The 25887-nt window shown below is 48.3% G+C and overlaps 1 protein-coding gene across 1 annotated transcript in view; it reads left to right on the plus strand.

The window, feature by feature from the left end:
• The window catches only part of inpp5d (inositol polyphosphate-5-phosphatase D), a 177977-nt gene that overhangs the window by 114939 nt on the left and 37151 nt on the right, over positions 1-25887 (plus strand). Inside the window, exons 19-24 of the mRNA XM_067995537.1 lie at positions 1187-1276; positions 2112-2225; positions 4298-4377; positions 11428-11515; positions 21999-22142; positions 24906-25002. Of these exons, the coding sequence (XP_067851638.1) occupies positions 1187-1276; positions 2112-2225; positions 4298-4377; positions 11428-11515; positions 21999-22142; positions 24906-25002 (613 nt within the window). The remainder of the gene's footprint in view (positions 1-1186; positions 1277-2111; positions 2226-4297; positions 4378-11427; positions 11516-21998; positions 22143-24905; positions 25003-25887) is intronic.

Consider the following 25887-nt stretch of genomic DNA (forward strand, 5'->3'; position numbering starts at 1 on the left):
TGTGTTATTGAATGAAATGTGTGTGAAGAAAGTTGACTGGGGTTCCTCTTCTGGCATTACTGGGAGGGGTGAAGAAATATCCTGGGGTGCAGGGAAGTTCAAGGTATTTGGGCTCTCCAACATGAAGGACACATGGGTGAAGTGAAAAGATCGCTAAGGTGGTTTGGATTTGCTGAAGCATCAATTATTTGTCTGTGACTGGATAATTATAAGATGGTAACGCTCCCCTGTTGTCACCCTGGGTTATCTTTCACCTATTGACTAAAGCCACGGTGGGGTTTGAGGAGGAGGTGGGGAGTGATCTGTTCTCAGGCCTTCCCCAGTGCTGCTCTGGTACCGGCTTCCAGGAGTGGTGGTGTGGGGGTGGGGCATGATTGAACGGTCTGTCATTAGAGACCCCTTCCTCCCTGTACCTCACTGCCTTTCCCAAATAATGAGGCTCAGATTACTGATTCAACATCTGAGAGGTTGCAAGTGGGCCACACATTCTACCATCCCTCAGTTGGGCCTCAGGAAACCTCCAAATTTCCTCTTTTGTGCTCTTGAGCTGCACATTCGTCAACTAGTTCATTTTTTGTAAATGAGGTTTGATTGGCACTCATGTTGCCATTGAGATTCTGAGAAGTGACAGGCCATGTTGGAACTCCTCAATGGGAGTTGATCATTAGCAAATCCATAGCAATGCTCTTAGCAACCCCAATAAAGGGCCACTCCAGCTCTTAACAATCCTATTAAGGGGATGCTCCCGCTGCACTTTCTTTAGATGCAGTGCGAAGCTCCCTCTACTCTGTCCCATGATGTTCCTTAACCTTTAGAAGAGTGTCCCCAACTGCATTAGTGTGATACTATCCCATTTCCCACACCAATCATCTTGTAACCTCTCTGAGTGAGATTACCAGTTAGTACGAATTAGGGACAGTTTTGTGCTGTCAGCCCTTATTCACTGGGGACTGGATTTACACTGCCCCACACTTATTTCATGTAGGACATTTATAGATAGCAGACAGAGGGGACTTTGATGCTGTTAGATTTCAGAGGTGAAAGAATAATGTCTCACACACTGCACCAGTCCATCATCTGTCTTTAGGTAGGTGCCAAGTCCCAGTATTATTTTAATTTGTGCACTGTGCAGTTTGCAGTAACTGTGCTGAAAATCCAATGTCTAACTGTTGATGTTCAATCATAGGCTGCACCACAGACATCGTCACCAGCGATCATTCTCCGGTATTTGCAACCTTCGAGGTGGGCGTGTCAAAGCAATTTGTGTCTAAGACTGGTTAGTAGTCATTATATCTTCTCATTTACCCTTTCAGGACCACAGAGGGAGTTCTGGACCAAAGCTTAAGGGGCCTGGGCCTGTACAACTTCCAGTAGCCTACCGACACTCAGGCCCCGATTTTAAAGTTGGGGGAGCGGGGATGGGTATGGTGCATGCGAGCCCCAAAGCGGGCGGCACACCCAGGGACTCTGGGGCAAGGGGGGGCCCAAGGCTTCCTTGTGAGGCCCACAAGGACACCTAAAATTACATTTTATTACTTACACACTTGGGCTTCCTTTGGCCCACGATGCCCCTCCCAGCAGGTCTGGCCTGGCTGGGAAGCCCTCACTGCTCCCCCGCTCAGGCCTCCGATTAAAACGGACCCTACTTCCTTCCTGCGGGTGTCTCACTCGCTTGCTCAGAAGAGCAGGTTAAGATCGGGACATGGCGTGAAGGCAGCAGGATCAGAGGGGGTAAGTGACTGCCCTCATTTTAATTGGCCACCTGCCCCTCCTGGTTTCCGCCAGGCAGGGGGGAGTTAAAATCGGGACCACACCGTCTGGACTTCCACGTGAAAAAGAGCCAATTGGGCGAGGTATCAGAAGCCAGCCCGTGCCTGTAAAACCCATGCCCCCATCAAGAATCCGAGCCATCGGAGGAGAGGGGGGAGAAACATAAAATGGTTTCCATGACTGCTCTGCCCTCAGTCAGTCCGGGGAAGAGAATTGCAAACCTGGATACGGTGAAGGACAATGGTGTACGGAGCTTTAAACAGGAATGAAAGCAGCTGATGTGAGGTTCACAGAGACTTTAATGGCGGAGACTCTACTAACACATGACCTTCACTCCTCAGACCCCAACAATGCTGACTCGCAAGGCACAATCAATTTTCTCAAGTGTGAAGCGAAATTGAAAACCAAATCCAAGACAAAGTTCTTCATTGAATTCCACTCTAGCTGCTTAGAAAGTAAGAATACTCACTCATCAGTGTGTCTCATCCAAAGCCCCATGTGTGTCTACCAGGTCATACTGCACTTTCCCTGTGTCTGGTCGACTATGTCAATGTCTGGCTGACTAGCTACATTTGTGTGTGTGCCTGTATTTGACAACGTCTGTGTTTATTTGTGGATTGTGTGTATGTCTATAATGTCTGTGCTCATGTCTGCATGTATCTGTGTGTGACTGCATGTATCTGTGTTCATGTCTGCATGCATGTTCGTATCTGTATGTATGTATGTGCGAGTTGTGCTTGTCTACTTGTCACAAGACTATAACCTTGAAAATTTCAATTGAATCAACTCGTTCTCCTTTTCAAAAGAAAACAAACGTAACTTCATTAATCTTTCCCCAGAACTGAAATTTCGATATGTGTGCGTAAGTCTGTCTGTCACCCTGTCCTTCTGTCTGTCTGTCACCCTGTCCTTCTGTCTGTCTGTCACCCTGTCCTTCTGTCTGTCTGTCACCTTGTCCTTCTGTCTGTCTGTCACCTTGTCCTTCTGTCTGTCTGTCTCCCTGTCCTTCTATGTGCATTCAATGAAGTCCTTCATAAGAGTCTGTTAGCTAAAGTTGAAGCTCATGGAGTTGAGGGCAAATTATTGACCTGGTTAGGAAATTGGATGAGCAGCAGGAGACAGAGAGCAGGGATAATGGGCAGGTACTTAAATTGGCAGGATGTGAATAGTGGTGTCCCACAGGGATGTGTGTTGGGGCTTCAACTATTCATTGTATTTATTAACGACTTAGGTGACAGGATAAAGAGCCACATATCCAAGCTTGCCGATGACCCAAAGATAGGCAGCATTGTAAGCAGTAAAATTACAGAGAGATATTAATAGATTAAGTGACTGGGCAAAACTGTGGCAAATGGATTTCAATGTAGGCAAGTGTGAGATCATCCACTTTGGACCTGAAAAGGATAGATCAGTGTACTTTCTAAATGGTGAAAAGCTCAAAACAGGGGAGGTCCAAAAAGACTTGGGGGTCCGTGTACATAGATCATTAAAATGTCATGGGCGGGTACAGAAAATAATCAAAAAGGCTAATGGAATGCTGGCCTTTCTATCTAGAGGACTAGAATCCAAGGGGGATAGAAGTTATGCTACAGCAATACAAAGCCCTGGTTAGACCACACCTGGAGTACTATGTTCAATTCTGGGCACCGCACCTTAGGAAGGATATATTGGCCTTGGAGGGAGTGCAGCGTAGGTTTACTAGAATGATACCTGGACTCCAAGGGTTAAATTATGAGGAGAGATTACACAAACTATGGTTGTATTCCCTGGAATTTAGAAGATTAAGAGATGATTTGATCGAAGTTTTCACGATATTAAGGGGAACTGATAGTGTAGATAGAGGGAAATTATTTCTGCTGGTTGGGGAGTCTAGGACTAGGGGACATAGCCTAAAAATTAGAGGCAGGACTTTCAGGAGTGAAGTTCAGAAACACTTCTACACGCAAAGGGTGTAGAAGCTTGGAACTCTCTTCCGCAAATGACAGTTGATGCTAGTTCAGTTGTTAATTTTAAATCTGAGATTGAAATATTTTTGTTAACCACGGGTATTAAGTGATATGGGGCTAAGGCGGGTATATGGAGTTAGGTCACAGATTATCCATGATCTCGTTGAATAGTGGAACAGGCTCAAGGGGCTAAATGGCCTACTCCTGTTCCTACGTTCCTATGTTCCCGGTCCTCCTGTGTGTTGGCCTCCCTGTCCCCCTCAGCCTCCCTGCCCCCTTGGTCTCCCTGCCCCCTCGGCCTCCCTGTCTCCCTGTTCCTCTGTGTGACGGTCTCCTCGTGTGTCTGTATGTCTGTCTCCCTGACAGCGAGTTGCAGAGCTAGCACCGGCCCAGATGCGATGGGCAGAATGGCCTCCATCTGTTTTGTAATAGATGGACTCCATTTGGTGGAATCAGCTATCAGCAGCCACTGGGCCTGTGTAGATTGGTCATTGAAACTTCTAGGACACTGTCTCCAGCTGTTTGCGCATTCTTCGCTCTGCATTGGGCGGGAATCTGTACCAATCTTGTGCTTCCTCTAGATGTTGTGAAGAGCGCTGAAGGTGAGAACCAGGAATCCAGAGATGAGAACCTGACTGTTGTGTGGAGCACTCCCGCCAAGGTAAAGAAGACTTTCCTGTTGTCTAATTTCTCACAGTCATCAGCTGAATTTAGAATTACAACGTTCCATAATTCTTAAGAAATCAGTTAATTATGGGTACGGCAGCATAGTGGTTACGTTACTGGACTGGTAATCCAGAGAACTGGACTAATAATCCGGAGTCATGAGTTCAAATCCCGCCACGGCAGCTGGGGAATTTTAAATTCAATTAATTAAATAAAAATCTGGAATTAAAAAAAAATGGTGGCCATGAAACTACCGTTTTGTTGTAAAAACCCATCTGGTTCACTAATGTCCTTTAGGGAAGGAAACCTGCCATCCTTACCCGGTCTGGCCAAGATGTGACTCCAGACCCACAGCAATGTGGTTGATTCTTAATCGCCCTCTGTTGCACAATCTCGCTACAGAAAGTCACAATAAGAATAAAACTGGATGGACCACCTCGCTTCGGACCACTAGGCACCGGACAGGACAAAGGCAAACCAAGCCCAGTCGACCCTGCAAACTCCTCCTCACTAACATCCGGGGACTTGTTCCAAAATTGGGAGAGCTGTCCCACAGACGAGTCAAGCAACAGCCTGACATAGCCATACTCACAGAATCATACCTTTCAGCCAACGTCCCAGACTCTTCCATCACCGTCCCTGGGTATGTCCTGTCCCACCGGCAGGACAGACCAACCAGAGGTGGCGGTACAGTGATATACAGTCTGGAGGGAGTGGCCCTGGGAGTCCTCAACATTGACTCTGGACCCCATGAAATCTCATGGCATCGGGTCAAACATGGGCAAGAAAACCTCCTGCTGATTACCACCAACCGCCCTCCCTCAGCTGATGAACCAGTCCTCCTCCATGTTGAGCACCACTTGGAGGAAGCACTGAGGGTAGCAAGGGCACAGAATGTACTCTGGGTGGGAGACTTCAATGTCCATCGCCAAAAGTGGCTCGGTAGCACCACTACTGATCGAGCTGGCCGAGTCCTGAAGGACGTAGCTGCCAGACTGGGCCTGCGGCAGGTGGTGAGCAAACCAACACAAGGGAAAAACCTACTTGACCTCGTCCTCACCAATCTACCTGTCGCAGATGCATCTGTCGATGACAGTATTGGTAGGAGTGACCACCGCACAGTCCTTGTGGAGACGAAGTCCCGTCTTCACACTGAGGTTACCATCCAACGTGTTGTGTGGCACTACCACTGTGCTAAATGGGACAGATTCAGGACAGATCTAGCAGCTCAAAACTGGGCATCCATGAGTTGCTGGGGGCCATCAGCAGCAGCAGAATTGTATTCCAGCACAATCTGTAGCATCATGGCCCAGCATATTCCTCACTCTACCATTACCAACAAGCCAGGGATCAATCCTGGTTCAATGAGGAGTGTAAAGGAGCATGCCAGGAGCAGCACCAGGTGTACCTAAAAATGAGGTGCCAACCTGGTGAAGCTACAACTCAGGACTACATGCATGCTAAACAGCGGAAGCAACATGCTATAGACAGAGCTAAGCGATTCCACAACCAACGGATCAGATCAAAGCTCTGCAGTCCTGCCACATCCAATCGTGAATGGCGGTGGACAATTAAACAACTAACGGGAGGAGGAGGCTCTGCAAACATCCCCATTCTCAATGATGGCGGAGTCCACCACGTTAGTGCAAACGTACAAGGCTGAAGCGTTTGCAACCATCTTCAGCCAGAAGTGCCAAGTGGATGATCCATCTCAGCCTCCTCCCGATATCCCCACCATCACAGAAGCCAGTCTTCAGCCAATTCGATTCACTCCACGTGATATCAAGAAACAGCTGAGTGCACTGGATACAGCAAAGGCTATGGGCCCCGACAACATCCCGGCTGTAGTGCTGAAGACTTGTGCCCCAGAACTAGCTGTGCCTCTAGCCAAGCTGTTCCAGTACAGCTACAACACTGGCATCTACCCGACAATGTGGAAAATTGCCCAGGTATGTCCTGTCCACAAAAAGCAGGACAAATCCAATCCAGCCAATTACCGCCCCATCAGTCTACTCTCAATCATCAGCAAAGTGATGGAAGGTGTCGTCGACAGTGCAATCAAGCGGCACTTACTCACCAATAAACTGCTCACCGATGCTTAGTTTGGGTTCCGCCAGGACCACTCGGCTCCAGACCTCATTACAGCCTTGGTCCAAACATGGACAAAAGAGCTGAATTCCAGAGGTGAGGTGAGAGTGACTGCCCTTGACATCAAGGCAGCATTTGACCGAGTTTGGCACCAAAGAGCCCTAGTAAAATTGAAGTCAATGGGAATCAGGGGGAAAACTCTCCAGTTGCTGGAGTCACACCTAGCACAAAGGAAGATGGTAGTGGTTGTTGGAGGCCAATCATCTCAGCCCCAGGGCATTGCTGCAGGAGTTCCTCAGGGCAGTGTCCTAGGCCCAACCATCTGCAGCTGCTTCATCAATGAACGTCCCTCCATCTTCAGGTCAGAAATGGGGATGTTCGCTGATGATTGCACAGTGTTCAGTTCCATTCGCAACCCCTCAGATAATGAAGCAGTCCGTGCCCGCATGCAGCAAGACCTGGACAACATCCAGGCTTGGGCTGATGAGTGGCAAGTAACATTCGCGCCAGGCAATGACCATCTCCAACAAGAGAGAATCTAACCACCTCCCCTTGACATTCAATGGCATTACCATCGCCGAATCCCCCACCATCAACATCCTGGGGGTCACCATTGACCAGAAACTTAACTGGACCAGCCATATAAATACTGTGGGCTACAAGAGCAGGTTAGAGGCTGGGTATTCTGTGGCGAGTGACTCACCTCCTGACTCCCCAAAGCCTTTCCACCATCTACAAGACATAAGTCAGGAGTGTGATGGAATACTCACCACTTGCCTAGATGAGTGCAGCTCCAACAACACACAAGAAGATCGACACCATCCAGGACAAAGCAGCCTGCTTGATTGGCACACCAAATAGACCCTAAACATTCACTCCCTCCACCACCGGCGCACTGTGGCTGCAGTGTGCACCATCCACAGGATGCACTGCAGCAACTCGCCAAGGCTGCTTCAACAGCACCTCCCAAACCCGCGACCTCACCGCCCAGAAGGACAAGGGCAGCAGGCACATGGGAACAACACCACCTGCACGTTCCCCTCCAAGTCACACACCATCCCGACTTGGAAATATATCGCCGTTCCTTCATCGTCACTGGGTCAAAATCCTGGAACTCCCTTCCTAACAGCACTGTGGGAGAACCTTCACCACACGGACTGCAGCGGTTCAAGAAGGCGGCTCACCACCACCTTCTCAAGGACAGTTAGGGATGGGCAATAAATGCTGGCCTTGCCAGTGATGCCCACATCCCATGAACGAATAAAAAAAAAGTTCATTTGTTTTACAGTAAGTGCTGGTCAGAGCAGTTGTAGTAATACAGCAAAGGCTATGGGCCCCGACAACATCCCGGCTGTCGTGCTGAAGATTTATGCTCCAGAACTAGCCACGCCTCTAGCCAAGCTGTTCCAGTACAGCTACAACACTGGCATCTACCCGACAATGTGGAAAATTGCCCAGGTATGTCCTGTCCACAAAAAGCAGGACAAATCCAATCAGGCCAATTACCGCCCCATCAGTCTACTCTCAATCATCAGCAAAGTGATGGAAGGTGTCATCGACAGTGCTATCAAGCGGCACTTACTCACCAATAACCTGCTCACCGATGCTCAGTTTGGGTTCCGCCAGGACCACTCGGCTCCAGACCTCATTACAGCCTTGGTCCAAACATGGACAAAAGAGCTGAATTCCAGAGGTGAGGTGAGAGTGACTGCCCTTGACATCAAGGCAGTACTTGACCGAGTGTGGCACCAAGGAGCCCTTGTAAAATTGAAGTCAATGGAAATCAGGGGGAAAACTCTCCAGTGGCTGGAGTCATACCTCGCACAAAGGAAGATGGTAGTGGTTGTTGGAGGCCAATCATCTCAGCCCCAGGGCATTGCTGCAGGAGTTCCTCAGGGCAGTGTCCTAGGCCCAACCATCTGCAGCTGCTTCATCAATGACCTTCCCTCCATCATAAGGTCAGAAATGGGGATGTTCGCTGATGATTGCACAGAGATCAGTTCCATTCACAACCCCTCAGAAAATGAAGCAGTCCGTGCCCGCATGCAGCAAGACCTGGACAACATCCAGGCTTGGGCTGATAAGTGGCAAGTAACAATCGCGCCAGACAAGTGCCAGGCAATGACCATCTCCTACAAGAGAGAGTCTAACCACCTCCCCTTGACATTCAATGGCATTACCATCGCCGAATCCCCCACCATCAACATCCTGGGGGGTCACCATTGACCAGAAACTTAACTGGACCAGCCATATAAATAATGTGGCTACAAGAGCAGGTCAGAGGCTGGGTATTCTGCGGCGAGTGACTCACCTCCTAACTCCCCAAAGCCTTTCCACCATCTTCAAGGAACAAGTCAGGAGTGTGATGGAATACTCTCCACTTGCCTGGATGAATACAGCTCCAACAACACTCAAGAAGCTCGACACCATCCAGGACAAAGCAGCCCGCTTGATTGGCACCCCATCCACCACCCTAAACATTCACTCCCTTCACCACCGGCGCACTGTGGCTGCAGTGTGTACTATCCACAGGATGCACTGCAGCAACTCGCCAAGGCTTCTTCGACAGCACCTCCCAAACCCGCGACCTCTACCACCTAGAAGGACAAGAGCAGCAGGTACATGGGAACAACACCACCTGCATGCTCCCCTCCAAGTCACACACCATCCTGACTTGGAAATACATCGCCATTCCTTCATTGTCGCTGGGTCAAAATCCTGGAACTCCCTTCCTAACAGCACTGTGGGAGAACCTTCACCACACGGACTGCAGTGGTTCAAGAAGGCGGCTCACCACCACCTTCTCAAGGGCAATTAGGGATGGGCAATAAATGCCAGCCTCGCCAGCGCCGCCCACATCCCATGAATAAATTTTTTAAAAATTATAAATAAAAATACTACTTTGTGTTTTTGTACGGAAATAACCCTTACCCTGCTGAATAAATAAGATCTCTCTACCACTAGGCCAATAAATGCTGTGATTAGGTGCAATAAATAATGTAAACAATTTTACACCAAGTTATAGTCCAACAATTTTTATTTGAAATCTACAAGCTTTCGGAGGCTTCCTCCTTCGTCAGGTAAATGTTCAGGAGCTCCTCGAAGCCTAGTTTTGGGTACTCCATTATAGAATTTACAGCACAGAAAAAGGCCATTCGGCCCAACAGGTCTATACCAGTGTTTATGCTCCACACGAGCCTCCTCCCACTCTACTTCATCTAACGTTATAGAAAGGATATTGGAACCATGGGAAAGGTGCAGCATCAATTCAGTCGGATGATACCAGGGATGGGAGGACATTACTGTGAGAGACGTGAAATCCTGGGGCTGTTCTCACCGGACTGGAGAAATATTGAAAATTCTGAAAGGGTTTGAGAGCATGAATAGTGAAAAATCATTTCCACTAGTTGGTGAATCGATAACAAAGGGGCAGAAACTCAGGAATAGTTCTAGAAGGATAAAGGGGAGAGTCGAAGGAATGTGTTCATGCAAGAGGTTATTAGAATGTAGAATCTATTACCACATGAGTCTACTAGGAGCATAGAAACAGGAGTAGGCCATTTAGCCCCTCCAGTCTGTTCTGCCATTCAGTGAGATAGAATCATAGAATCATAGAAGTTTACAACATGGAAACAGGCCCTTCGGCCCAACATGTCCATGTCGCCCAGTTTATACCACTAAGCTAGTCCCAATTGCCTGCACTTGGCCCATATCCCTCTATACCCATCTTACCCATGTAACTGTCCAAATGCTTTTTAAAAGACAAAATTGTACCCGCCTCTACTACTGCCTCTGGCAGCTCATTCCAGACACTCACCACCCTTTGAGTGAAAAAATTGCCCCTCTGGACCCTTTTGTATCTCTCCCCTCTCACCTTAAATCTATGCCCCCTCATTATAGACTCCCCTACCTTTGGGAAAAGATTTTGACTATCTACCTTATCCATGCCCCTCATTATTTTATAGACTTCTATAAGATCACCCCTAAACCTCCTACTCTCCAGGAAAAAAAGTCCCAGTCTGTCTAACCTCTCCCTATAAGTCAAACCATCAAGTCCCGGTAGCATCCTAGTAAATCTTTTCTGCACTCTTTCTAGTTTAATAATATCCTTTCTATAATAGGGTGACCAGAACTGTACACAGTATTCCAAGTGTGGCCTAACTAATGTCTTGTACAACTTCAACAAGACATCCCAACTCCTGTATTCAATGTTCTGACCAATGAAACCAAGCATGCTGAATGCCTTCTTCACCACCCTATCCACCTGTGACTCCACTTTCAAGGATCTGTGACCTAACTCCATATACCCGCCTTAGCCCCATATCCCTTAATACCCTTGGTTAACAAAAATCTATCAATCGCAGATTTAAAATTAACAATTGAGCTAGCATCCACTGCCGTTTGCGGAAGAGAGTTCCAAACTTCTACCACCCTTTACGTGTAAAAGTGTTTTCTAACTTCACTCCTGAAGGCTATGTTCCTTAGTCTTTGACTCCCCAACTGAAGACAAGTCAATCACAGCATTTAAGGAGAATTAGATAAATACTTGAAGAGGAAAGATATTTCAGGGTGTGGGGTAATATAAGAATATTAGATTGGAAAGGATAGCTCTGATAAGTTGCTAGCACTGGCACAGTCGTGATAGTTGAATGGTTTCCTTCTGTGCTGAGACTTCTATATGTTCATATCCTGGTGCTTCAGTGACACGAGTGTGTGAGTGAGCCTTATAAACCAATAGGCCCCAGGTTTGAGGCTTGGCCTTGCTGAGTGGACGATCTCGGCTGGAGTGGCAGCGTAGGACAACCAGTGCCCCCAGAACCCATCCCTCCACAAGAGTCAGTGCCTTTGAGGGTGGGGGAAGAGGGGGCTTAGAATGACTGGTAGACATATCTTACTGAAGCATGGGTCTGGCCTCTATTACTGCCTGCAACTCACATTTTCTCTTTTTCCCCCACAGTTAATACCCATTATCTCTGACCCAGAGTATTTACTGGACCAACACATCCTCATCTGTGTCAAGTCCACTGACAGCTATGAATCGTATGGTAAGCATGAATGCGCAGGGGTATCTGGACAGGCCTTGTACGCATCTGTAAGGGGTTTCTTTTTTACTGTTTCTCGGGCTTATAATAGGTCAGCCAGTTATGTTTTCCTGAGCTGCCCTGCCCGCAGTGCGGTTGCGAATCGCTTACCCCTTCCTGATTCTGAGCTGAGGACTTATTGAGTGGTAACAAAGACAGACAAACAGACCAGTGGATTGGTACAAGGAAAACCAATGTTTATTAATAAGAAAACTAAAACTACAAGGTAAACAGTATAATACAGAAGATAAAGAAATCGCTATGGATGTAATACAGTCTTACACTTATCGGGTTGAAAGAAACGGACACATCGAGGGAAAATTCTAAAATCACAAGTTTAGCAATATCCCCTTTAACCCCCAACCTTACACCTATGCTAAGCTGTCTTGTGGCAGCCAGAAAATTAATGCTCACCGGTGAAAACAGATGAAAAGGCCTGGCCCCTGTGCCTGCTGCTGCCGTCGACATGTGGTTGCGAGGTTTACTGGATGGCCTTCCTTCTTAGCAGCTAGCAGACAGACAGGATGGGGCCAAGAGGCGAAGAGAGAAGCGCCAAGAGAGAGAGATACTGGGCAGCCCCAGTTATACCCTCTTGGTAACAGGTTTTTTTCATACCTTATCAGCTTGCTTCATTGTTTGATTTAAGCACGAAACGTAAGACAAAGGACCCCATCTCTGGCCCATTTACATTAATGGCCATTTCCTGTATCGATCTGTTCGCTAACTGCTTTACCATTGTTCCGAATGTACCTTGATGGTTCACCTTTTGTCCTGCGATCACTTCCTGCTCGAATTTTGATGTGTTGGCCGGCCATGTTGATAGCTTGCCTCAGGGCTAGAATGCAGCTGCATTGTTTAAAGAAACCTGTCTGAGACTCGAAGCCTGCCAAGTTGTTGAGAATGCAATTTCAAATCTGCCGGTCCTCGGCCATGTGTCTGACTGCAGCCATTTTGGGAGACCTTGGATTTTTTAAAACAGTCACACCAGGGTTTCTTTAATAACTCCAATAAATCTTCGGGGTGGGGGGAACATGTGAAATTTTGCGAATCCCTTCACTCCCCCCTGTGGATACTTAAACTTGCTTGAAGTGTCCATGCAAGGTGAGCAAAGATTTCTGACTGTCACAAACAACCTTCCCCTTTATTTACCTATCCCTAATCCCTCGACACATACATTCCCTTACATGGAGAGAACCCCAGTGTATGGCAGGCATTCGGATAGAAAACAAGGTTGAATTACAACAATCCCAGCACGGAGGGGTCCAAATACCCCTGCACCACTTGGGATGAAACAGTATTTCGCATACTATACAACACAACAATGAACAATCTTTATTCAAAATAACATCAAAACGTAAACTTACTTTATTGAAAACAACACGGAAGGGACCATCTTTATTAAAATAATGAAACAGGCTGCCATCACTCGCAAGGGATGCGTCCCCGAACTCACACGGGTGTTTCGTCTACCCGAGCATACTGGTCCTTCCATACCCTTTGTGTTGTAACTACTACCTCGAGACCCCTATTCCTACACTGGACGCAAACCAGGTAGAGGACGATCCCGAGCTGACAGATTACTAGCACGTGTGATGCCAGACGAATCCAGGAGGGGACCTCTATATTCTCAAAGATGTCCCACCAGGGTGGGGTCGTAATACTCAGAATATCAGCCCCTATCTGGACAGTCTTCTGTTCCAGTGTGTAAAAGTGTTTTTGGGACACCCCTACTGCTTTTAATAATTTAACGAGGTGTTCTGGGAGAGGGGGGATCTGGTAGCCAAAGTGGGCTACATACTTTTGGAGGTTGGTGAAATTCTCTTTCACAGTGAGGTGAACAGTGGATGGTTCAGGGATGGGGACAATTCGTATCTGTGCCACTTGAACTTCTGCCTCGGGTTTAAAGCAGAAACTGCTGTCACTCACCGCACACCAGCTGTGCTGACCATGCTGGTAGTGAGACGCTGCTGTGGTGATGCAATATGTCCCACCTCCTATATACGCCACCTGTGGGGGAACATGGCCTTGTGCCATGGCTTCCATGGTGCAGTTTATAGGCTTCGCGTCAGCAGCTCTGAACCCGCACTGCGGTTTTGAATAGGCGTTCAAGTGCTGGGGACACAGGATTATGTGTGATCCCCGGCTCTGGCACCCCGAGAGGTCAGTACCCGTCATACCATGCTCCCACTTTATGACGTAGGGCGGGACCACTGTGAAACGAACGTGTGCACCCCCCTGAATGACACCAATGTTCTCCACCCTGTACACCGGCTTAAATTGCATTTTTAAACCATTAATCTGGGTCCGCAGCTCGATGTCATCTCAGCTGTTGATGACAGGAGACCCCGTGTTAAAACCAGTTAAGACATTGTTAAAAACACCCCTTCTTTGTCTCCCAATCCCGTCCAAAAGCTCGTGGGTGTTTAGTCTGGTTCTGTCACCATCTGAAAAATCAAACTGATAAAATTTAACATCTGGCCGGGCCCCATACAGGCTGCCTGGCTCAGGTGAAGTGTGAGCGGGTCCCTCGACCTCGGCTCACGTAGACAATACTGGAACGGTTCCATCTTAAAATTACATTACGGTTCCACACCTTATAATAAACCTATACATCTTAACTTAAAACTACAAACTTAACTGCTAAAGTCATATACATCTGCCGCCCGTCTCCGAGCGGCCAGCTCAAATTCTGTCAGGACTGCTGCAGGCTGCTCCCTGCGGCTTGGCTGTACTGACCTTTACTTCCGGTCCCTCACAGCCCGCGACTGCTGGCTGAGGACCTTTGTCTTTCGACTTAACTTTAGCACGGGAGGTAGCCCTTTTAAACTGGGGAGCCGGCGACCATGTCTTCCTAGGCTGGGGTGTCCGAGGGGACCTCCTAGGAAGTGCTGTTGGTGGGGCTACCCTGGCGAGCGGACCCTTGCTGTGGGTCGCAGCCCTCGCTGGCTGGGGGCTTTTCCCCTGTGGCTCCTCCCTTCCTAAGTCTGAGCTGGGGACAGGCAACCCCCTGCTGTTTGCTGCTGCTGAGAGTCTTCCTCTCCAGGTTCAAAACCTGGGTCGGGGGCGGGGCTACCTGCCTCGGGCTCCTCCTCCTCCCCACCTGAGTCCCAGAAGAGAGGGGGAGTGGTTTGGACAGAGGTCTGGGTGACTCCTCCCCTGACTGCACCTGCAGGTGCTGCCTGTGAGCTGGGAGCTGCTGGGAGCTGGGGAATTCTAACCTCAGGTTGGATCCCAGCTGCCTGCTTTTTCACCTCCACAGTACTGGGAACTGGTAGCTCTTGGACCGCTTCCCTCCTAGCCTTGTCTATGGCTCTTTCCCCTGCGCCGACGGTCAGGCCCAGGAATTTAACTTCCTGCTGGCCGATCTGCGCTTTCTTCTCTAGTCATAGCGGGGCATCGTCAGAGGGGGCTGAGGGAGCTACCACACCGGTAGTGGCTGCTATTCTTCCCTGGCTGGCCATAAAAGATCGCATGGCCTCAAAAAATGACTCCATGGCAGCGGGGGCAATTCCTGTCTCTGCCTCCCCCATCGCTGCCTTTTGGGCTGGGGCGGTGGGATTCTTTCCCTTGGTGTCCTTCCAGGGGTTTTTACAATCTTTGCGCCAGTGGCCGTTCTTCCCGCACCCATAGCAGTTTAACTTGGCCTGGTGCCATTCCCTTTTATGCTGGGCCCCTGGTTTAACCTCGTGGACTTTCCCCTTGGGTTGGGGCGTCTCGATACCCCTGATATTTTTAAATGCTATCGTGAGCTGGCGGATCACCGTTTCCTCGGTGGTCTGGGGGCTACGGGGGTCAAACCAGGCCGCAGCTCGTGTTTGAATTTGGGGCAGGCAGTTTGTCATGAGACAGCGGAGCCAGTGGGCCAATTGATCTCTGTTCAGGAATGCCCGCCCTGGCATTCCCGGGCATGCGCTCCGGTAGACTGGCCACAGCCTGTCTGCGAAAGCCTGTGGAGACTCCCCAGGGAGCTGTACCGTTTTTCCCACCCGGGCGAACGGACTCCCGTCATTGAGTCCCATGGCCTCCAATATCTCATCCGTTAACTCCTCGTAATCTTTCTGCCCCCTTTTGCACTCATCTGATAAGGTTTGGAGGAGGTCACCACCCAGAGAAAACAGCAGCATTTTTGCTTGTTCTGCTTCATCGCAGTCATTAACGCACGCTGCCTGCTCTATCTCACGGAAGTGTAGAGAGGGGTCTCCCTCCACTGTAAGCTTAGGGATATGGCTAACCATGGCCCTGAGCTGTGGGGTGCCATGCGGCACTACAAACTGGTTCTGGATGGCCCCTAGGTCCTCGCCATCGGCGGGCGGGCCGTACCTCCGTTGTCGGAGGGGGTACACTGGTCCCGGTCCTGGTCTATCTACCAGGAATTGCTGGGTCTCCCCTAATGCTTCATCCTCCACCCCCCCTTGCTGCCAGACCTCCTGAAAACTCGGGGCTATGGGTGATGGCCGTGAAGCCTCTGGTTCCCTAACCAGTGTCGTTCTGGGAGCTGCCTGTGGGACTTCCCTGCTTGGGTTGCCAGTAAAATCCGACTGGCCCGCCTTCGGGCTAAGGAGGCATACCATGCCCTTCGCCCTCGCTAAGGCCATGCCCAAACGTTCTATTTCTTGCCTGCAGGGGCCATGATCTGCCTCTTCAAACCTCTGGGCGCAGGCCAGCTTATATGCTGCCTTTACCTCGCCTACTTTCTCCTCCTGCTCTTTTAATTCTTGCGTGAGGCTGTGGATCTTATCCATTAACCTAACCTCACTGCCTCTCGCCTCTCTGACCTGGTATTCCAGGTGTTCCATTCTACCTCTAGCACTACTTTTTAGCTCAGCGATCTGGTATTCCAGGCGCTCTACCTTTGCCTGGTGGTCCCTTGCCATCTGCGCCCTTTCTTGGCTAATTGCCTGGAGCGCTGCTAACCCTTGCTCTTCGGCTGCTGTCTTTTCCTGCAGCTCTAGGGTCAACTGTTTAATCTTGGCTGCTCGCGCTGCTACAGCATGGTCTAGTACAAAGACCTGCTTTTTAAAACAAAAGAGCCAGACCGCCTTCTCAATACCTTTCTTATACTGTTTACTTGCTGTCCACTGGATGGCTGCATCCATGGGACGCTCGGCCTTTAACATATCGCCCACCCACTTTTTCGCGATATTTTCCTTGCCGCACACATAGGCAGACAACCTTATCTCCATTGCGGATTCCTCCTCCGCACCACTGTCTGCCTTGTTACACACTTTCGCCTCAGCTCCTGCCTGACTCGCCATTTCTGTAAGGGGTTTCTTTTTTTACTGTTTCTCGGGCTTATAATAGGTCAGCCAGTTATGTTTTCCTGAGCTGCCCTGCCCGCAGTGCGGTTGCGAATCGCTTACCCCTTCCTGATTCTGAGCTGAGGACTTATCGAGTGGTAACAAAGACAGACAAACAGACCAGTGGATTGGTACAAGGAAAACCAATGTTTATTAATAAGAAAACTAAAACTACAAGGTAAACAGTATAATACAGAAGATAAAGAAATCGCTATGGATGTAATACAGTCTTACACTTATCGGGTTGAAAGAAACGGACACATCGAGGGAAAATTCTAAAATCACAAGTTTAGCAATATCCCCTTTAACCCCCAACCTTACACTTATGCTAGGTTGTCTTGTGGCGGCCAGAAAATTAATGCTCACCGGTGAAACAGATGAAAAGGCCTGGCCCCTGTGCCTGCTGCTGCCGTCGACATGTGGTTGCGAGGTTTACTGGATGGCCTTCCTTCTTAGTTGCTAGCAGACAGCAGGACCCCGAGCCAGGAGGCGAAGAGAGCAGCTAGAGAGAGATACTGGGCAGCCCCAGTTATACCCTCTTGGTAACAGGTTTTTTTCATACCTTATCAGCTTGCTTCATTGTTTGATTTAAGCACGAAACGTAAGACAAAGGACCCCATCTCTGGCCCATTTACATTAATGGCCATTTCCTGTATCGATCTGTTCGCTAACTGCTTTACCATTGTTCCGAATGTACCTCGATGGTTCACCTTTTGTCCTGCGATCACTTCCTGCTCGAATTTTGATGTGTTGGCCGGCCATGTTGATAGCTTGCCTCAGGGCTAGAATGCAGCTGCATTGTTTAAAGAAACCTGTCTGAGACACGAAGCCTGCCGAGTTGTTGAGAATGCAATTTCAAATCTGCCGGTCCTCGGCCATGTGTCTGACTGCAGCCATTTTGAGAGACCTTGGATTTTTTTAAAACAGTCACACCAGGGTTTCTTTAATAACTCCAATAAATCTTCGGGGTGGGGGGAACATGTGAAATTTTGCGAATCCCTTCAGCATCTAAACAGTGAAGCTTCCTTCTGCACTTTCTACTCCAAGGATGCCAGGAGGTGACCTTACAGCATCTGTACAAAGAGGGTGTAACCTGGAGCATAAGAAAGGTTAAAGACAAGAGAGGTCATTTGGCCCATCTCTCTATTTCTTTAACTCTCCCATTGAAGCCCTTGAGAAGGTGGTGGTGGGCCTTCTTCTTGAACTGCTACAGTCCGTGTGGTGAAGGTACTCCCACAAAGCTGTTAGGTAGGGAATTCCAGGATTTTGATCCAAGCGAGGATGGAAGGACTGGGAGAGGTGTTGGACATAACGCAGGGAAGCAGGGATTGTTCAGTGAGCTGCTGCCCAGAGTTCTGGCTGCAGGTGGGACTCCTCCCACCTCTTCGCCATCCTCAATGTCATCAGTATGTCTCCCTCATCATGCTGAAGGTCCATGTCCATTGGTGGCCCCCGTTGCAGAACAAGGTTATGCAGTAAACCACTATCATACAGGACACTCTTTGAGGAGTGTATTGCAGGAAGCCACCAGACCTGTTCAGGCAGTAGAATCATTGCTTGAGGCCTCCAATGAACTGCTTGATGAGGACACTGGTCGAGTCGTGGATCTGACTGTAGCGCTGTTCCACCGCCGAGCATGGGTTTCTGAGAGGAGTCGTGAGCCAAGTGTCCCGAGGATAGCCCATGTCCCCAAGCAGCCAGCCTCTCACTTACTGTGCCAGGGCACAGAGTGGTGGGGGGGGGGGGGGGGGATGGAGGATTGGCGCAAGATGAAAGCGTCATGGCAGCTGTTGAGAAAGCGGGCACAGAACCTGTGTGCGCCACCGCGAGTGATCATACACTAGTTGCACATTGGTAGAGTGGAAGACCTGTGAATCGTGAAGACAGTGTGAAGGAACCGCAGGGCGACGTGTGTGCAGTCAATGAAGCCCTGGACTTGGGGAAGCCTGCAATCAGTGCAAACCCCAGAGCCCTGTCCTTTTTCCATATCTCCATTCTAACCTTTTAATCCTGGCAAAAGCTTTCCCTCGCATCTTTCTACTTAACAAACCCTGACTCTGTCAATGTTTCTGTCCGAATGTTTTACCTCCCCCTCTCTTAACCAGCTGAGAGGACCTATTCCAGGCAAGCGCCCAGAACCGGGTACTTCCCAACACAATGGGTGTGAGGCGTTAATCAATTACTGTAACAGGCTGATGAATTGCTTGTTGTTTTCAGTCTTAGGGGGAAACAAATTCAATGCCTAGCCCATCTGTATTTTAACAGCTTTTCATCTCAGTGCTTTATTTAGACAAACTTGTGTGAATTCACTTTGCTTTAAAAACCCAATATTTAAATGGGAGACCAAATCCTTTCTGTGCAGAAATGATCAAAAAATCCCCTGAATGTGAGGGGATTCCTATTCTGTGTTTAGGAAGACAGGTGGTTGGGGCTCAGGAGAGGCCGAGGCAAAAGACTTCAGCAGCTGTCAAGGGGCTTGCGGCTGTTTCCCCTCATCTGCTTCGAAATAAGCCCTATTCCATAAAGGGTGGCACAGTGCTGATCATGGTCTCCATCACCAACTAACTATAAAGGACTAACTGCATTCTGCAACAAGTACAGAAGCAAAGGATTAGCACTTGTTTTCCTCTGTATTGCACCCAATGTGTGGGCCCTAATTGGTAGCAGGGCAGTGGGAAATTGGCCATTGTATCCTTACTGATATTAATCTTGCACTCATATACTGTCAGGCTCAGTAACCCCTCCCCCCAGCAGCGTGTGTTACTGATTGTATCTCTACTGATGTTAATCCAGCTCCCTCACACGCTCACTAACCCCTCCCCCAGCACTCTGTGTTACTGACTGTATCTCTACTGATGTTAATCTCTCTCCCTCACACTGTCACTCAGTAACCCCTCTCCCCCAGCACCCTGTGTTACTGACTGTATCTCTACTGATGTTAATCCAGCTCCCTCACATTGTCACTCAGTAACCCCTCTCCCCCAGCGCCCTGTGTTACTGACTGTATCTCTACTGATGTTAATCCCTCTCCCTCACATTGTCACTCAGTAACCCCTCTCTCCCAGCGCCCTGTGTTACTGACTGTATCTCTATTGATGTTAATCCAGCTCTCTCACACTCTCACTCACTAACCCCTGCCCCCAGCACCCTGTGTTACTGACTGTATCTCTACTGATGTTAATCCCTCTCCCTCACATTGTCACTCAGTAACCCCTCTCTCCCAGCGCCCTGTGTTACTGACTGTATCTCTACTGATGTTAATCCCTCTCCCTCACACTATCACTCAGTGACCCCTCCCCCAACACCCTGTGTTACTGATGGTATCTCTGCTGATTTTGATCAGTGTTCACCATTCTAACAGTAATACACAGAAGGGTTGTAAACATAGAATTATAGAAAGGTTACAGCACGGAAGGAGGCCATTGTGCCCATCGAGTCTGTGCCGGCTCTATGCAAGAGCAATCCAGCTAGTCCCACTCCCCCGCCCTATCCCCGTAGCCCTGCAATTGTTTTCCTTTCAAGTACTTATCCAGTCCCCTTTTGAAGGCCATGATTGAATCTGCCTCCTCCACCCCCTCAGGCAGTGCATTCCAGATCATAACCACTCGCTGTGTAAAAAAGTTTTTCCTCATGTCACCTTTGGCTCTTTTGCCAATCACCTTAATTCTATGCCCTCTGGTTCTTGACCCTTCTGCCAATGGAAACAGTTTCTCTCTATCTACTCTGTCTAGACCCTTCATGATTTTGAATACCTCTATCAAATCTCCTCTCAACTTTCTCTGTTCCAGGGAGAACAATCCCAGCTTCTCCAGTCTATCCACGTAACTAAAGTCCCTCATCCCTGGAATCATTCTAGTAAATCTCTTCTGCACCCTCTCTAAGGCCTTCACATCTTTCCTAAAGTGCGGTGCCCAGAACTGGACACAATATTCCAGTTGTGGCCGAACCAGTGTTTTATAAAGGTTCATCATGACTTCCATATTTTTGTACTCTATGCCTCTATTTATAAAGCCCAGGGTCCCGTATGCTTTTTTAACCGCTTTCTCAACCTGCCCTGACACCTTCAACGATTTGTGCACATATACCCCCAGATCTCTCTGTTCCTGTACCCCTTTTAGAGTTGTGCCCTCTAGTTTATATTGCCTCTCCTCGTTCTTCCTACCGAAATGTATCACTTCACACTTTTCTGCGTTAAATTTCACCTGCTACGTGTCCGCCCATGCCACCAGCCTGTCTATATCCTCTTGAAATCTATTACTATCCTCCTCACTGTTTACTACCCTTCCAAGTTTTGTGTCATCTGCAAATTTTGAAATTGTGCCCTGTACACCCAAGTCCAAATCATTAACATATATCAAGAAAAGCAGTGGTCCCAGCACTGACCCCTGGGGAACACCACTGTACACCACCTTCCAGTCCAAAAAACAACCGTTCACCACTACTGTCTGTTTCCTGTCGCTTAACCAATTCTGTATCCATGTTGCTACTGTCCCCTTTATTCCATGGGCCGCAATCTTGATGATAAGCCATGCGGCACTTCATCAAATGCCTTTTGAAAGTCCATATACATCACATCAACTGCATTGCCCTCATCTACCCTCTCTGTTACCTCATCAAAATCAAGTTGGTTGGACACGATTTGCCTTTAACAAATCCGTGCTGGTCTTCCCTAATCAATTCACCCTCATCCAAGTGACTGTCCCGGATTATCGTTTCTAAAAGTTTCCCCACCACTGAGGTTAAACTAACTGGCCTGTAGTTGCTGGGTTTATCCTTACACCCTTTTTTGAACAAGGGCGTAACATTTGCAATTCTCCAGTCCTCTGGCACCATCCCTGTATCTACGGAAGATTATGGCCAGTACCTCTGCAACTTTCACCCTTACTTCCCTCAGCAACCTAGGATGCATCCTATCCGGACCGGGTAACTTATCTGCTTTAAATACGGCTAGTCTTTCTAGTATCTTTTCTTTATCAATTTTTAGCCCATCCAGTATCTCAACTACATCTTCCTTTACTGTGACTCTGGCAGCATCTTCTTCCGGAAACAGACATGATATTTCTTATTAATGTGATTAATACACACTGCCCCTGTTCTTCTTGCTGTAACATGTTTGACTCCTACAATCTGCTTTGTGTTTTGCTGCCCAGGTGAGGGCTGCATTGCTCTGCGAGCCAACTCTAATGAGATATTGTTCAACATATCGCTGGAGCACCGTGGGGAGGAGACAGGCAACTTCAGCGGCTCGTATAAGCTGACCATTTCAGAGGGGAAACAACGAGAGCGAACTTACGGTAAGATTCAGTTTGACTTTAGACCCCGTGTTTCGTTGATCGATTGAGATGGAGAGGCCCATGCCCCCATTTCGCCCAGCTCTGCAGCTCCCGCAGCAGCCGGTGCGTTACATCAAGGTACATGCTTTTAAAGGCTAGGGGGAAAGGGCAGCGTAAATGGGATTAGACTCTGCAGCTTCAGTTGAATAGCTAGCTCTGCAAAGGCACAATGGGCAAGGGGTCATCAATTTAAAAGTGTCACTAAGAGAGTGAGAAGAGAGGTTAAAATAAATTTCTTTAGGCAGAGAGTTGTTGGATATGCTTTGCCACAGGAAGTGGTTGAGGCAGAGACCAATGAGCCTTATATGGGAAAAATGGATAAATGTTTGAAGCAGGGGAAGGTGCAGGGCAGTTTGGGATTGCTGTAGTAAAGAGCCAGCACAGACAAGGTGGACCAAATGGCCTGCTCCTGTGCTGTAAATTTTGATGGTTTTGTGGATGGAAAACAGCATCCTTGGTGGCATCAACTTGAGCAGCTCTCCCCGCCCTCTGGTGGCAATGCTGCCAAATTATGTGGGTTTGTCTGTCAAATTCTCCAGCTGCACCTTTACGATTCATTAACTCGGAAAATGTCAGTGATCCCCTGGATGCCATGGCGAAACTTGCAGAATGGGGATCGTATCAAAGATCCACAGATGCTGAGAGCCTCTTACACAAGTGGACGTTTCTCATGCATGCAAAAAAGATTTACAAGGATAATACCAGAACTGAGAGGTTATAACTATCAGGAAAGACTGAGCAGGCTAGGATTCTTTTCTCTAGAAAAGAGAAGGCTGAGGGGTGACCTAATAGAGGTCTTTAAAACAATGAAACGGTTTGATAGGGTAGATGTAGAGAAAATATTTCCATCTGTAGAGGTCATAAATATAAGATAGTTACTAATGAATCTAATAAAGAATTCAGGACAAACTTCTTTACCTAGAGAGTGGTTAGAATGTGGAACTTGCTACCACAAGGAGTAGTTGAGGTGAATAGCATAGGTGCATTTAAGGGGAAGCTAAATAAACACACGAGGGAGAAAGGAATAGAAGGATAGGTTGATAGGGTGAGATGAAGTAGGGAGGGAAGAGGATTGTGTGGAGCATAAACACTGGCAAAGACCAGTTGGGCCGAATGGCCTGTTTCTGTGCTGTAATTTCTGTGTAATTTGCGTCATAGCAACACTTGGATGCCAGGAACACCTGTTGGTCTCTGGAATGCTATGGGCAGTGGATGGGCCCTTTAAAGTTTTTAAATGGGCAAAAAGCCATCGCAACCTGTTGCTGAGTGATCACAGAGCGATTGATTTCATAGGTTCAAGCACCAATTTTCAAACTTTCTTCTTCTACTTTGGAAGCCAGCAACACCATATTGCAGCAGGCCCCTGTGCTGGGGTCAGGGGTGCTTCTTTACGGCAAGGGACATCCTGACCAGCTGAAGATGTGCCCAGATTTTGCAAGAACGGGAAGCTCAATTGTCAGCAGGATATTCAACAACGTCAGGCCTCATAGCTGAGCTGGATCCTGTCATCACCCATCTCCACGCAAAATTACTCTCTCGGGTCACTGAACCGTGATTAAGAGCAGGAATCCGGGCTGATTCTTTTTCCTTCCCGATACCAGCAACTCGAGGCCAATTGTAGTGACCCCACACAGACCCCCACAAGGCTGTAATCAGTTGTTTGTGTGCTAACCAAGGGCACTGCCTCAGCCCAGTTGTAAATGAGATTCACAACAAAGGGTGTAAACGCCATCAGTTGTGCAAGGAGAATGACATGGCGACTTGGGAACTCCAAGAAACAACCTTGGGGAAAGTAGTAGGGCGAGAAAGTCCGAAGGGATGGAGCACTAGAGGGTGATGGAGAAGGACCTTACTGAGTTATGTGATGTACCAACAGACCAGGGAGCACAGTGCACTCCGCCTGAGTCCAACTCTTTATTTCAAGCAATTTGACAATAATCTCAAGGCCACTGACCGTCCTTCAGTACCTCATCCAAGGGGCCATTCCTAATGCATAAGTTTAGACAATGAGTGTCAGATGCCTCCGAGTTCTCCGCGCTCCTCCAACTCTGGCCTCTTGTGTATCTCCCACTTGCTTTCCTCCACCATTGGTGGCTGTGCCATCAGCCGTCTAGGCCATAAGCTCTGGAATTCCCTTGCAAAATCTCTCCATCTCTCCTCCTTTAAGACGCTCCTTAAAACCTACCTCTTCGACCATGCGTTTGGTCACCTGTCCTAACGTCTCCTTCTTTGGCTCGGCGTCAATTTTGCTTTTTATGACTGATTACACTCCTGTGAAGCGCCTTGGGATGTTTTACTACGTTAAAGGTACTATATAAATGCAAGTTGTTGTTGTCACAGCTAAGCCCAATCTTCACTCAATGTTCTCTGTCCAGCCAAAGTTACTGGATAATGATCAGGAGCAAGAACTCTGTATGATTTCAGAGCACTAAGCCTAGTGTACCACCCCTATTGGTGACCTAACTGAGCTCTGCTAACTCTGCACAGGCCAGGGATTGAACCAGGAGCCTTTCTATGTACGGCTCAGTGCTGTACAGACGGTGCCTTTACACACCGAGCCATCAGCATGCTCTAAAGGTGGGGTTTTAATACGTAATGTGATGTTGAGAATATTAAGGCTTTAATTTTGTTTGATGTTCTTTAACAGGTTTAACATTAACCATTTTTTAAATAGAAGTTCTTTGTTTCAGCAGGTATTTCATTGAATTTGCTTCTTAATTGCAGATTTTATACAGTTGGAAAAAGATGAGATGATTTCAGTTAAGCAAACCAAAACAAACAATCACCCAGAACTTTCCAAAACCGGGGAACGGTCAGGAAGGTAAGATCTGTCGGGGCTGGTTGGATTTGGGGTTGGGGTTGGGGTTAAGGGTGGATTTGGGATTGGGTTTGGGGTTTAGGGTGGGTTTGGGGTTGGGGTTTAGGGTGGATTTGGGATTCGGTTTGGGGTTGGGGTTTAGGGTGGATTTGGGATTGGGTTTGTGGTTGGGAATAAGGGTGGATTTGGGGTTGGGTTTGTGGTTGGGGTTAAGGGAGGATTTGGGGCTGAGTTTGTGGTTGGGGTTAAGGGAGGATTTGGGGTTGGGTTTGTGGTTGGGGTTAAGGGTTGATTTGGGGTTGGGTTTGGGTTTGAGGGTGGATTTAGGGTTGGGGTTGGGGTTAAGGGTGGATTTGGGGTTGTGGTTGGGGTTAAGGGTGGATTTGGGGCTGGGTTTGGAGTTGGGGTTTAGGGTGGATTTGGGATTCGGTTTGGGGTTGGGGTTAAGGGTTGATTTGGGGTTGGGTTTGGGTTTGAGGGTGGATTTAGGGTTGGGGTTGGGGTTAAGGGTGGATTTGGGGTTGTGGTTGGGGTTAAGGGTGGATTTGGAGTTGTGTTTGGGGTTGGGGTTAAGGGTGGATTTGGGTTTGGGTTTGTGGTTGGGGTTAAGGGTGGATTTGGGGTTGTGGTTGGGGTTAAGGGTGGATTTGGGGCTGGGTTTGGAGTTGGGGTTTAGGGTGGATTTGGGATTCGGTTTGGGGTTGGGGTTAAGGGTGGATTTGGGTTTGGGGTTGGGGTTAAGGGTGGATTTGGAGTTGTGTTTGGTGTTGGGGTTAAGGGTGGATTTGGAGTTGGGATCGGGATTGAGGCTGAGATTGTGGTTGAGGTGGATTTGGGGTTGAGATTGAGTTTGGGGTTAGTTTTCTTGCCATGAAGGTCTTTGCTGTT

The sequence above is a fragment of the Heptranchias perlo genome, chromosome 13, assembly GCF_035084215.1.
Source record: "Heptranchias perlo isolate sHepPer1 chromosome 13, sHepPer1.hap1, whole genome shotgun sequence".
NCBI lineage: Eukaryota > Metazoa > Chordata > Chondrichthyes > Hexanchiformes > Hexanchidae > Heptranchias > Heptranchias perlo.